The 13,602-nt window shown below is 40.2% G+C and overlaps 1 protein-coding gene across 5 annotated transcripts in view; it reads left to right on the plus strand.

Moving 5' to 3' along the window:
* The window catches only part of TMEM132C (transmembrane protein 132C), a 205,090-nt gene that overhangs the window by 113,803 nt on the left and 77,685 nt on the right, over positions 1-13,602 (plus strand). For 4 of the 5 annotated variants that reach the window (XR_013940466.1, XM_080560172.1, XM_080560169.1 and 1 more), the window contains exon 3: positions 1-147. The exons of the other annotated variant lie outside the window; for it this stretch is intronic. Coding sequence is in view for 3 of the 4 variants with exons in the window: in XM_080560172.1 (XP_080416298.1) it covers positions 1-147 (147 nt within the window). In the remaining variant the exon portion in view is untranslated. The remainder of the gene's footprint in view (positions 148-13,602) is intronic. 5 annotated transcript variants of the gene reach the window in all.

A 13,602-nucleotide genomic window follows, 5' to 3' on the forward strand; every position in this document is an offset into this window, starting at 1 on the left:
GGCAAAGGTGAAGAAAGGTGTAAATATTCTCAGTGCAAAGACAAGTGATCCCCAGCAATGGGACGTGAAACAAGAAGTGGGGAATGGTGGAAAGCATTCGACCGCAACAGTTATTTGTCAGAGGATAGCACCAAGTTCAAGGAACAGGTATGAAACCTCATCTTCTCGGCACATTAAACTCATTTATATCCATGATACCATTCATTGGTTGAAAGACTTAGGGCTCACATTACCAGTACTCATAGCTATTAAAATTGTAGCCTGGAAATCTGGAGACACTTATGTTAACTATGGTACCATCTGCTGATCTATAACAGGACATCTCAGTTTCCAGGTAATGAAATTAATCAGTTTAAATGAGAGAAAAAAATAGGCCTAAGGTTGGGAGAGGGGATCATTTTGGCATGGATATAAATATCCTTAATTTTAAAGGTTTTTACTGAACGTAATTTTTTGGCTAGATAGTTTTGACCTTGTTTCTCTGAACATACCACAGCCTCCATGGTTGGCTCACCAAGCAAGTAATGAATTCTTCCAGGATGAGCCACTGTAACTTTCAGGCATTGGTACAGGATAATTTAAAGCTTTCAGTATTTAGTGTCCTGTGTGTAATATGGCAGAATCCCTGTTTGCAAATCATTTCTTCTTCCAGAACTAGAGTTTCCTTTGCTAGGCCATGCACTGGTAACTGTCAGAGGCAGCCACACACTCCAGGAAGCACCAGTATGAGCTGCCCTGCCAGTGCCTGCTTTCCCGTTTGATGTTTGTACTGAGAGTTAGTCTAGCTGTTCCACAGCCATAGAAGTGGTGCTTTTTCAGGAACTCTGATTGTCTTCCACATCATGCAGTGAATTTGTACACTGTTGGTTTCAGTGGAAATCATTTGGCTCATGCTGGGTGTCATCTTTTGAAGTCTAACAACACTGTTGTTCATTAGTCCACGCAGAGCATTTCCATTGTACAGATCTGAGCAATGTTTCCCAAGCGCTATGCTTATTAGCCTCAAACCTGGGCTCATTGAAGAGTATCATAAACTCTTCAGTGGATTCTGTGTTGGCTTTTGCTTTCGCATGCAGTGGATCTGTACTATCTTCAGGCACAGAAAACATGAGCAGGTTTTAACACTTATATTCTGTGCCTGGCTTGAGTGCCTGGGAAAACTAGACTTCCATAAAGTGTGGAAATTTCTCTTGTCAAGAGCAGCTCATTCTTTCATTGTATTTACACTTAGTATCATTGCAGCTAGTGAGATTTTTAGTGGAGATTTGGGGGGGGGTGAGGGCGGGGGTGGTGTGGAGTGAGGAAAGGAAAAATAACTCATTTAAGTCTGCCAGAAGTAAGGAAAAAAAAAAGTTTGAAAGGGAAAACATGGCTATAGAACAGCATGTGATTCTGAACGTATTTACAACTGCAGAACTATAATACTCAGGTTATCAAATCCCAAATTAAGTCTTCTTAATCCAATTTGCATAAAGTCTAATTAACCTATAAAAATATTTTTAGCGCTGATTATGCAAATAAAAGTCAATGTTTTAATTAACGCCTCTCTCTACTTGTGTATGTAAATAGTCCCTGTCTTCTGAAAGCATGACAAGCCTAGGTTTGAATGAAATGTTAATATACGAGGATGAGCTTGATGGAGAAACTTAGGGGTGTGTGTACTGAGATCCCAGTGGGAAAGCACACGATGTAGCAGGCATTACAATTACTGAGCATCACTTGGAGCCCCCTGTGCAGAGTACAAATATTCTATTAAACTGATTTAATTTGGTCAAGAATTGCAAGCCCCTAATGGGATCTTTCTGTGCTGCCGCCAGCGTTTTCAGAGTGGTTTAGCAGTGTAGGGCATCTGGGCAACGTGCAGTTCTGTAGCAAGGTCAGCGTACGTGTGAGCTACCACTCTGGAGCTCCAGCATCAACACAGACTAATTTTCTCCTGCAGTAAACTCAGTGATTTCACAGATACGTTGGTTAATTTAAGCAGGGAGTGTTATTTTCCATGGCCTTCACCAAAGAGCTTCTGAAAAGTAAGTAAACATTTATACTTCTTGAGTGCTTTATGAACACTCACACAGCCTGTTGTGAGGATGATAGTATGTTCCTTTTCTTTGCGTGACCAGCTATTTCTATCACAGCTCAGAGAATGAGCTAGCAGGAAAGGAAAACGAAAGGTCTTCTGCAGTTATGCTTTATTCCTCTGTACTGCAACCAGCAGGAGTAATTTGGCTCTCCCTTTGTGTTGTCACATGTGCCCAGTTGGTTGTGAAAAGTCAGAATATTTCTTAAATTAATAGTAAATTCTCAGTGTATTGGTATGCTGCCTCCTGCAAACTGTTTTGTGGAAACAAGATAAAACCTCATCCCAGAGCTCCTTCTGATCATAATGAAGAAGGTGATGTGTTAGGTAGTTAAGCACGTGAACAGGAACTCCTGGCCTTTCTCTGCACACTCTTATTTACTTGGGAGTCTCTCTGACACACCATGGTGAACCATTGGACTCCTTCCCCTTCACATCCCTGGAAACAAACCCCCAGACTCCATAAAACAACTCATTTTTCTTGCCATGTTGCTTTTCTTTTCTTTCATCTTTCTACTATCATTAGTGTATGGCTGTAATTACTTTGTAAGCGTGCAAGCGTTTTGAAGCAAGCAGTTTGTATCCGGGTGCAACACCACTCAGCAGGTAACAGCTTTCACATTATATAAGTAATAAAAACCAAGGGACATGCTTTAGGTACCTCACACGAATAATTGTTTACGCTTACATTTTGAGAATATGTGGGCCATGTTTTTTTACTTTTTAAGTAGTATTTGTTCTGTTTAAATTTGTGCCACTAAAGCAAAGAGCCGTAGCTCCTTAACTTTGATTTATTCAGAAAAACTTTACCACTGCAGCAAATAGCTGAAAACAGCTTGAAATCAGCAATGTTTGTGTGCCTCATAATGCAATTTGTGCTGAGATTCAAGTAACTATTGATGAGGATAGCAACAGTGTGTTGATTAGTGAAAACAAGGCTAGACTACTGCTTGGTCAGTTGTTTTCCCTTGTTGTTTCTCATGTCTGGAGGACAGCTGGTGGGTTTGAAATGTGTCCTCAGGACAGACGAAGAGATATTTCTGGTTACTATCACAATCAGTTCCATATCTTAGCCTTGCCTCTGTTTGGTTCCAGGCAAGTATGGTTGATTTATGATGTACCACATCTACCCTGAGAGCAGCTTCACTGAAAAGTCTCATACTTGTTGTGTAGCTTATTCTGGACTGTCACCACAGCATATAAAGGCTGTTCCAAGACAGACCAAAGGTTATTTTTAACCTAAGTAATTTTCACAGACTTTTTTTTAATGGCATACCTCTACCAGCTGGTATGCTGCCAGACTTGGGGATGAAAACAATGGATTAAGGGTAGGAATGAGAAGGGGGAATTTCTTAAGCTGCCTTCTCTGCCAAAGCAGGAGTATCCTGTATCTGCTATGTCAAGCACTAAGTAGCAGCAACAGGGGCTAATCTAGACCTAACTCCCTTCCTGCTTCTTCAAACCTGGCAATGGGCTGGTACAAGCTGCCTTCAGTCTGTTCTTGGGCTGATGTTTCTGCCTGTGGATGTTTTGTTTTGTTTGCACAGGAACAGAGTCACTCAGTGCTTTTGATTTCTGCCAACACAGCAGTGCCTGTCTCCATAACTGGGCAGAGAAACAGAGTGTGGGAGAACGGAGAGACGTTTAGAAAAACTGACATAATGGAAAACTGCTGTGATGTAGCACTTTATCCTCTTGGCCTTGAACCTTTTGAGAGGCCCGTGGGCTTACAGCTCTCCAGCCATCTGTCTGATAAAGAGGCAGACTCAGGAAGAGTGCTTCCAGATGTTATGTTTATGTTTCAGACTGTGTCACAATCACTTCCCCTGCCACAACACTTTTTTTTTACTTTTTTTTTTTTTTTTTACACTGGCTGGGTATCATTGCATTCACATGCAAAGAGCTAATGATGTTACCAGGTTGTGTTTCATATCATCAGGGCACAGAGGAAAGCAACAAAGCCATTACACAGTTCTGAGCAGGTCCTTCCTCTGTCTGGCAGCACCATGTGTTGCCAAGGGGTTTCAGCAAAGTGAAATTTTCTTGTGCTGGAAAAAAAAAAATGAAGCATATGTGAACAACATGTCTCAAACTCGAAAAACCACAAGCCATGCAGTGTGTGTGGCTGGCTATACTTGAAGACAGGCAGTGCATTCCCAATGTATGGGTACACAGAAGAGCATCCAGACATTACAAACAGGGTTGAAGGTATTAATTATTTGGAATCTGGGTCACCTTCCCCTGGCACAGTTTGGGGTCGTTGTGGTTTGCAAAGCTCAGCAAGGTGGCAGTGGTGCCTGCTGACCACAAAACCTTGCAGTCTGAGCAGAGGACATCTGTCTTCACAAGGACTTGGAGGTTTGGTGCTCATGGATCAGGATTTTTTCCATAGAGTTGTTTGCCCTTCTGACTGTTAATTGAGGCAGGATCCAAGCTGGCATGACACGTGCCACTACTGTAGTATTAGCTGCTTGGGAAGTCTTATATGGTCATATCTGCATCTGCAGAAACTGATTTGTCCAAGCCAGAGAGATGCTTTAGAAGGAAGACATCAGCAGTGGATATCCTTTACCATTGAAGCCCAAGAGGGAAGCAATTTCCTTTAATTTATATAAAAGTCACATGCGAACAAGTGTTATGGCCTCCTGAGTATCATGCTTTAAGCATTATGCATATTTTGGTGCAAATTAGGTGCAGTCTTTTAGTCTGCTGGCAAGTTACCAGTGCAACCCTCAGAGCTTGCAAGGCCAGTCATTCCTGTGATGTGCATCCATCTGCTTAAAATGACACGGGAGAATTTATGCACATAGCTTGCAGTAACAGTTTCAGGAATAATACAGCTAAGCCTTTACCTACTGCTTTAAAGATCCTTTCCTTCCACCCTTTCTTGTCTGATTTACCCAATAATTTATCTTTGCTTGCTGTCTTTGCATTCTAAGATTTCCCTTTATGTTAGGATGCCTGCTTCAGGTCAAATTAGGGCACAGATGTCTTCAAGCATACGACGTAGGTGCCAAAGATATACTGGACATCTGCACATATGGCGGAGGATCAGCCAGCTGTGCCTCGTAACAGTGTCTTTTCTAGGGCACAGAAGACTTGGGTTAAAAGGTTGCTTCCCAAAGGAGCCCTTCATACAGTTCCTCTTTTGCTGCTTTGAACGTCAGGAGTGTTTATCAAAGCACTGACCTGGGGACAGAGGAGGGATGAAGGATGCCTTTCGTATCTCTTTCAAGAGGAAGCTGTCTGCAGGACAGAGGCAGACGCACAGTTACCATTGCCTCACTCTGCCTGGCTGCTGCAGCGTCTGCACAAACTGTCTTGAAGGGAAACACTTGTTTCTTGTGCCTCGCCGTCTTATCGGGTACTTGTGGAGAGCAGGGCCACTGGTTGAACCTTATGAGTCCTGAGTGGTTTTGACTTAATGGGCAGCTCTCAGCTGCATTAAGGGAAAGTGAATTTCATGGGAGCCCTCATGAACAAGGACTCTTGCTGAGGCTGAAGGGCCTTTTCTTTTCCATGCACTCAGCAGTGCAAGTTCAGAAAGATCGAATTTGAGATAACTATAGCAATCGTCATGACAACAGCATCTGTCTGTCTAGTTTTCATCTCGCACCTACCACTGCAAGGCCCTGCTCCATAGCTGGTGTGTCTTGGTCCTGCCAATAAGCAAATAAATAACAATAAATAACTACTATCAGTAAATAGTCTTGCTGGAAATGTGTGTTTAACACATTCGTTGTATGAGCATAAATACCTGCTTTATGACAGAAAAAGGCCAAGCAAACCAACAGGATCTGCATAAGGCAATCCCATGAGTTTTCTGTCCAAGAAAAGAAATTAAGTGAGATGAGATAGCAAGATGCACAAAATTAGGCCCATCCATGATCTCCACAGAAGTTCCAGCCCAGTTCCAATAAATTAATTGTTTGGTTTTTTGTTTTGTTTTGGTGTGTATTTGTGTGTCTACTTTGGAGTTTCCGGGTCTGTTGGGAAGAAAAACTAAAGCATGAAGAGAAAGGTCATTCTTCAAATATTTCTTGCACTAGTGAAAGCATCAGATTTTGTTTGCTCAGCAAATCTGGACAGTTTGGAAATGCTCTTTACAATGCTTATCAAAACCAAATGCTGAACACTTAGCCAATGTGTGCAGTAATCCAGCCTTACTGAGAAAGTTGTCTCATTTGCTGCCAGTGCCCTCCTGCTTTCCAGTCAGGTTGGAGGTATTGTTTTATTTCATTATTATATAAATAGAGCAGAGCCCCACACATATTAAATTGAATAGGATGTGCAATCATGGAATAATGGGAGAGTTTTATATCCATTTCAAATTGATGGGCAAATTCAGTAATAACTGTAATTCCTGATGTCCAGGATGAGATTATTTTTTGATTTCTGACAAAACAGTAATTTCTCACAGATTGACTAGAAAACATACAGTCTCCTTCTCAGTCTTTGGCTTATGTCTGTGTTTTGTAGAGCTCCTGGATTTTATAGTAGGAAAGGCTGGCCGCCCCCCTTGCATCCTCTGCAGAATAACTGCTGTCTTCTCACCTCTTGCACACAGCAATCCTCATCGCCTTCCATTTTAATAAGATGTAATTCTTAGCCAGGTTGTCTGTGAAAATCTTTCTGATGCAACATGTTCGTGGACTGACACTTTTGTTAATATTTTTTCTTTGCACTTTAAATCATGAGTTCTAATTTTGGACAAGGTCAGCTCTCATTTGTCTGTGAGATTTGACATGGGTAGGATGTTTTAGTAGCTATTGTCATGCAGCCTTCCTTGTGATTTGGAGACAGTGGAAGATAAGAGACAAAAGATGCAGAACTGGGGGGGGGGGCGGAATTTGTGCATGTATATTTTTCCTCACACTCTCTTTGAAGCAGAAACATCTGCTGAAAGCCATAAACAGCTGAGTTCAGCAATACCACATCATGATGCCAAGCAACTCTGCTTTCCTCTGTAACTTTCACAGCAGAGGAAATAAATCAGTCAGGCAAAAAAGAATGAAGAAAATTTAGGAAAAAGCACCAAAAGCCAAACCTTTGTAGAATATAGTGAATAAGATCTTTGTTAGTATTTAGCAGAGTAAATTGAAATATTTCATACACATGTAAATCCTCTATATCATTGCTACTTGAGGAATTTTGTGAAAACAAAACTCCTCTGAACTCATTTGCTCTGAGTTTTATTGTAGGGATAGTATGCAGCAATCCTAAGCATGCAAGTAATCTGTTCATTTTTCTCCTCCAAAACGCTGATGAGCATCTTGTTTCCAAGGTGCTTAAAAGTGGTCAAGAGAGACCTCTGGAAAATCTACTGCAATCTCAAGAGAATTAGATGATTTTGAACGTTTTCCCCGTCTCCCACCTCTGTCGGAGCAGTAGCAGCTAACCAGCTGGCCGTGAGAAAGTATCACCAGTTGCTTGAGACCTTTGCATTGCCTTGGATGAAGCGTGCTGTATTAGCCAGGTGAACCACATGTTTCTGCACTCTTACTGAGATCTACTTTTCCACTCAAAGATGCTTCAGTTTTGAGTTACTACCTATTTTAAGCACAGACAAAAATATCTTCTCTGTTTCTTTATTTTGTTATTATATAATAATGGTGGCTGCTGTGTGAGACAGGCAGAAAATTACTATATAGATGTCTTTGTTGTAAGCCTTACAAGTTAAGCAAGGTTGGTAGGAAAATCAGCAGATTATGGTAAATGCTGACTCAGAGGATTTCACGGTGTGTTGGTGGTGCTGTGTGGGGCTGTCCCTCCCGTCACCGCTCCTGACTGTCCCTTCAGTTCAAGTCATTAACCTCCATTCACAGTTGCGAGCGTATGTAATCAAATACATGACATTACTTGTGTACCTGTGGCAAGTGATGGCTAGACACTGCTCCTGCTACCTCTATGGCTCCTGCTGCACTACTGCCTCTTTGTTCATCATCTGTCTTTCAGCATTGTATGTCTCACAGCGCCTAAATAATAGAAAGACAGAATATTCGTGTTTTTACACACTGCATTTTTTCTCTTTTTAAAAATTCAAAATGAGTTTAAGTGCATTTCATTAGCCTCTGCCATTACACCCATCACATATCTTCCAGTTGGAGATAATTGTAATGTAAAAATAATTTTATAGGCACATTAAAATTATCACTTAAAATCACTTATGTGCAGGGTTTATAAAGGAAGCTTGGTCTTCATAAACACTTGGCAGACCTAACTGTTGTGTCATTAACACCATTTTTACATTGGTTTAGCTCCACTGAGTTGAATGATATTAATCTACTGATTCTCACTCTTGTAATTTAAAACAAGATCAAGCCTTGCACAATCATAAGATGTTTGTTTAAACTCATTTGTGGTATCCAGTTCTGTGATTGCAAATATGTTGCTTTGAATACCAAACCAGCATAAGGTCCTGAACTCAAACAATTTTGGAGACCTGGTCTGACAGCTGTGGGTAGTGCATCACTCCACGTGTTTTTGGTTCCTTCAGACACTCATGTCTCAGGCTGCCTTTCATGCTGTCCCCTACTGAAATGTCATCCCCATGTGTAGTGCATCAGCAACATTACATCAGTTCTTGGAAAACCTTACTCTCCTTCAGTTATCTTAGAAAAGTTATAGCAATGACAGGGCGTCTAATGGGTACAGCTCTCTTCCTACAGCTTTGTATTACTTTTTCAATATTTTTATGCACTCTTGTCTATCTCTCTCCATCCGCTGTCTTTTTTCCTGCTTATACTGGTAGGCTTGCTGAAGCAGGCTGTGTGTTCATTATTTGGGCAATATGCAGCACAGCGAGATCTAAGCCTGTGACAAGGATCCTACTATACTAATAAATAGTCACCTCCTTTATCTGGTTAATTCTGTGTTTCTGCCTGAAAATAGTTGAATGGATCCATTCCCTGGTGTGAAGCATGTTTTAAACCTTTTCAGGCTGATATGGGGAGAATATTGACTTGTAACATAGCTACTAATAAGCCACATTACCAGTGCTTGAGGCTGAATGCGGCAGCAGCATCATTGTTCTGCAAACACTTTAGAGCATATGAGCACTGCTAGCAAACAACGTTTTGTGTAATTCAAGCTGGACATAACACAACTCGGCAAAACTAAGGACTCTGTACGTTTTGTTATGATGGATTTCATCTAATTCTCCCTGCAAATTTTGCATAGTAGATAGAGATAACACATGCTTTTACATGCTTAGAAAGTAAAAATCTTTGCTGTAGACAAAACAATTCCTTTAATAAAAAAAAAAAAAACAAGTGTTAGAGATCATTGCAGTTCTCGCCACATAACCAACCTTCACACAAGAAAGTGTAATTACTCTCTTGGTTTCTATAGGTCATCATTTGCAAATTGTATTTATCTATAATTCAAGGTGCAGGGAGACCTCTGGCATTTCACATTCTAGGTATGAAGGAGGGTTTTTCTTTGCTATCACTTCGTGGTGATCATCAACAAATACACAAATACATTTTAAAAGGCAGCTTTTTTTTTTTTTTCTGAGCTGTGCAGCCACAGTCCCTTAAGTGTGTAAATCAGTGTAGAATTTGTCTTGTTCTGTCAAGTGCTTGTACAAATCACCTGGTTTGAATTGGGTTTGGTTACATACACTGGCAGGTCTGAAGGGACATAGGATGTGTTTGGAGGATACTGTATATTTCCTGGCAATTGAACAAGGGAGCAGTAGGCTGCTCTTTTGGAAGGTGGGAGATGTGTGTGAGTTCTCAAAAACTTCATTAGGATCCATGAAATCTTGACTAAATAAGACCCGTAGGGTTCTGTTAGTTTCAGTAAATGATATTGGATGATTAAGATCAGCAATCATGCTCTTCTGTAACACTTTCACAATTAAGAATGAAAAATTAAATTGGAGTAACAATGTTATACAAATGTTGCCAATGTGTTTTGAATGCACTTTTTCCTTAAGCAAGGAAATCCAGTGCTTTTTCCTGAAGAAATCTGTGATGCATCTGTATTACTTTGAAGGGTCTGAATGAGGAGTGTCCACAGATGGTATAAATCAGTCTGCTGAAATGATGTATACCAGTTTGTCACACTATCATTCACAAAGAACTCATAGATGTTTCCCATTATTACTTTACCAACATGTTAGTAATTTAACTGGGAAGCAAATTTATTAAAGAAAACTGAGATGCTTGTTGTAGCAGAGATATTTGATAGACCTATGCTGAATTCCAGATTGCTGAATTCCAGGAATTTCAGTTCCAGTTAAATTTACAGAGAAGAAACCTTAGCTTCATTGAAGCAAACAGCAACATTTTCTTTGCGGTCTGAATTTCACCCCAAGTTTAGACTAAATTTTTGTTGTTCTCTCCTTCCTTCTCCTGGCTTGGAGCTCAGAAAACTAGATAATGTCTTTCCTGTTCAAGGCTGTGAACAGCAGCTTGCACACTACTCTACCATATGTATATCTGCATACATGATCGTAATTATTACAAAAGGAGTTTTAAGTAACACCCCATTGATTTTTGGTTTCCATGCTGCAAATTAATGGACTGAGCATGCACTCTTTGTAATCACACTAGTAGAAATTCAATAATGACTCTGCCAGAGTTCGAGTGACCTCAGCCACTGAATTCATTCTGATTTCAGCTACTTTTAATGAGACTGGCGTATTTAGCAATGCCATCAGATGGCTTGAAAGCTAAGTGCTCTGTCAACCAAAGCATTGCTGATAAGTCAACTAGCAAGAATTTCAATGTTTGTATCAGTGCTCTTACCCAAAATAGTTTACAGCTCCTGTGGGGCAACGTTCATTTTAATGCACAAGGCAAAAGACATTTCTGATGTATATAATCTCCATGAAATATTCTGTTACAACTACAACATTTCAACCAAACCAGAGCTCAGCAAGTATCACTGACAGTCCCCGAAGGAATGTAATCTGTCTGGTTAGTTTAGCAATTGTTCAGCTAGATTTAGAGGTTTTAATTGTATTTTATTATAATTTCTCATGGCATTTTTGTCATCTGTGAAAAAGCGTAATAGGATGGTGAGGCTCTCCACTTGGAGATGCTATTTCTCAATTTTTGTCTGGAGAAATGCTCAGAAATTTAATGAGACTGACTGAGAAGGAATATTTACAGATAGATCTTGTTCATTGCTTCATATCTGTTTGGCTATCTGTACTTGCTCACTTGCAGTTTGGTTTTACCTGTTCTGATTTCCTCACAATGAACTAGTAAGCTCCTACGCATTTCAGATGAATGATATTTAAATACAAGTAGTAGTAAATACAAGCAGTTCCTAACAGTACTCTTTATTTACAGAAGTTAACCTAGAATCATGATGGTTAGTGTAGGGGACTTGATCACAAGGAACTGGCTAGTAACTCAGCTTTTGTTAACATTTCTCCCAGAACCACTCAAGAAGGGGATTGTTGCCATGTTTTGTTAATCAAAGCTGTACATGTTATTTTGACAGGCAGCCTCTCCTGTTCTTTTCAGTATTCCTGGGGCTGGCAGAATTGCTGAGGTGAGATGAAATGTAGTCATCAGACATTATATAATTGCCACATCCTTCAATGATGGAAATCAGTAGAGATTTGTCTGGATCTGAACCACTGTATGAATTCATTAAAAAACAAAACACCTAAGAATATATCCACAGTCACAGAACAGACTTCAATTTAGAGCAGAACTTAGGACATTTGAGGGCAGTGTTTTTCACAGACCTGGCCAACCACACTGTGCGTAAACAGGCTCTGACTTTATAAATGTTTGAGAAGTGTGACCTCTCTTCACCATTGTCCACTCTCAGAGGAATACTGATTTCACTGGCTTTGTTTTGAGTGCTGTACCTCAACAGCTGGTTTTAAAATGAAGTCTCTGCAATTGGCAATACAAGAAGTTATTAGAACTATTCCAGATGTCACTGAAGACAGACTCAAGCAACTAGGTAAACCCTTTAATTTCATAGTTGCTGCTAGCTTTTCATCTGTAGCAGGGAAAGAGATGGGCCCTTCATATCCCAAGGCTTCTCCGCAGTTCAGAAGCCTAAGACGCTCTACAGCTTCATTCTGAACTACACACCAGCTCAACAGACCTTGCGTACCCTGTCTCTTCAGTGAGGACTTGAAGAAGAAAAAGAGTCAAAGGGGCTAATTAGCTGGGTCACCAAGTGGTCAGGCTTGGCAGGACTGAAGGGAGGAGAAGCACTCTGTGTGAGCATGATAGAAATGAAGAGATGTTCATCCAGACCAAATCTCTCTCGAGACCTTAAAAGTTTTCTGTCCCTAATTAAAATCAGGTGCAGATTATGTGAGCATTTCAACTTCTGTCTCCCTTGTCTCTCTATTACTCTTTCTCAGATCTTAATTCTTCTGACCGCGATAGCCAAAACCTCTCAATTATTGTCACACTCTAAATAGCTTAATGACAATAATCCTCTGTAGGGAAAAAGAGAATTTAAGTGAATGGAAGTGATAATTAGATGCAGAAAAAATATGCCAAAAGTCATTGTCACTTTGCTAACTAGATGTAATTTAAATTTTACAAGAAGGTATTAAAATTACTACTCTTGGAAGAGAATCCAAAACTATAATGGTTGTTCTTTTTTTAAGAGAAGTCACCCTTCTCCCTGCGGCCAGTACCATAAAGTCTTTTGTATTGAAAACAGCATAGTGCTAAGAGTGGGGAGCTAAGTTGTTAGGGAGAAATATATACTTTAAACATTTAACTTTATCATTTACTGTATACCACTTTTGGTGTTGGCTCTCTTTTTTGACACTTGTACAAGGGAATGTATATAATCAAACCCAAATCTGTTTCCATTGAAACTGAAATACATTCTGATGATTCTGGAAAATATAGCTTGGCAAGTCCTGAACCTGCAGACTTTTCCAGAGCTTCCTAAAAATCTGTAAAATTAACCTTCAAAATCTTTGTAGGACTGGATTCCCACTAGTCTCTTCTGTAAGCAGTTTCTGCATTCATCTGTTTTTTTTTTTTTGCTCTGTATTAGATTTACTGATGTGGGTAGAAATCACCTCCGTAATTTCTTCCTCTTCTAAGACATGTAGTGGAGATATTGGCCATTATTCATCTACTTGACGTTCAGGTTGAAAATACCAAATGCACTCAACTCATTTGTCCCTCCTGTTTCGGTCAATTTCTGGGTGGAATATTGATTTGATTAATTACCTGTTTGTAGCACAAATGTACTGGAAGTTGCTCTGGTGACCTCTGGATCATCTAATGGCTGATCCATGGGAACTCTCTGTCATGAGCTGAGCTTTGGCCTGTGCCAGTCCCAGAGGCTATAGTGTCAGAAGTGGGAAATGGTTGATATCTTGTATTCACAATGTTGACTTTAAAACTACTGCACTTTGTCGTAGGTGCTGTGTTCTGGGACAGAATCCAAACATTTCTTATTTCCTGGTGTTTCAACCTGTTCTGTCTGAGTCATGCTCTCAGACATCAGCAGAAATCCATCCCAGCCCTAGGAGAGTCGTGCTATAGAAGAGCTGGGCTATATGTCAGGGGGATCCAGAA

The sequence above is a fragment of the Anser brachyrhynchus genome (assembly GCF_964034855.1).
Source record: "Anser brachyrhynchus genome assembly, chromosome: 17".
Classification (NCBI taxonomy): domain Eukaryota; kingdom Metazoa; phylum Chordata; class Aves; order Anseriformes; family Anatidae; genus Anser; species Anser brachyrhynchus.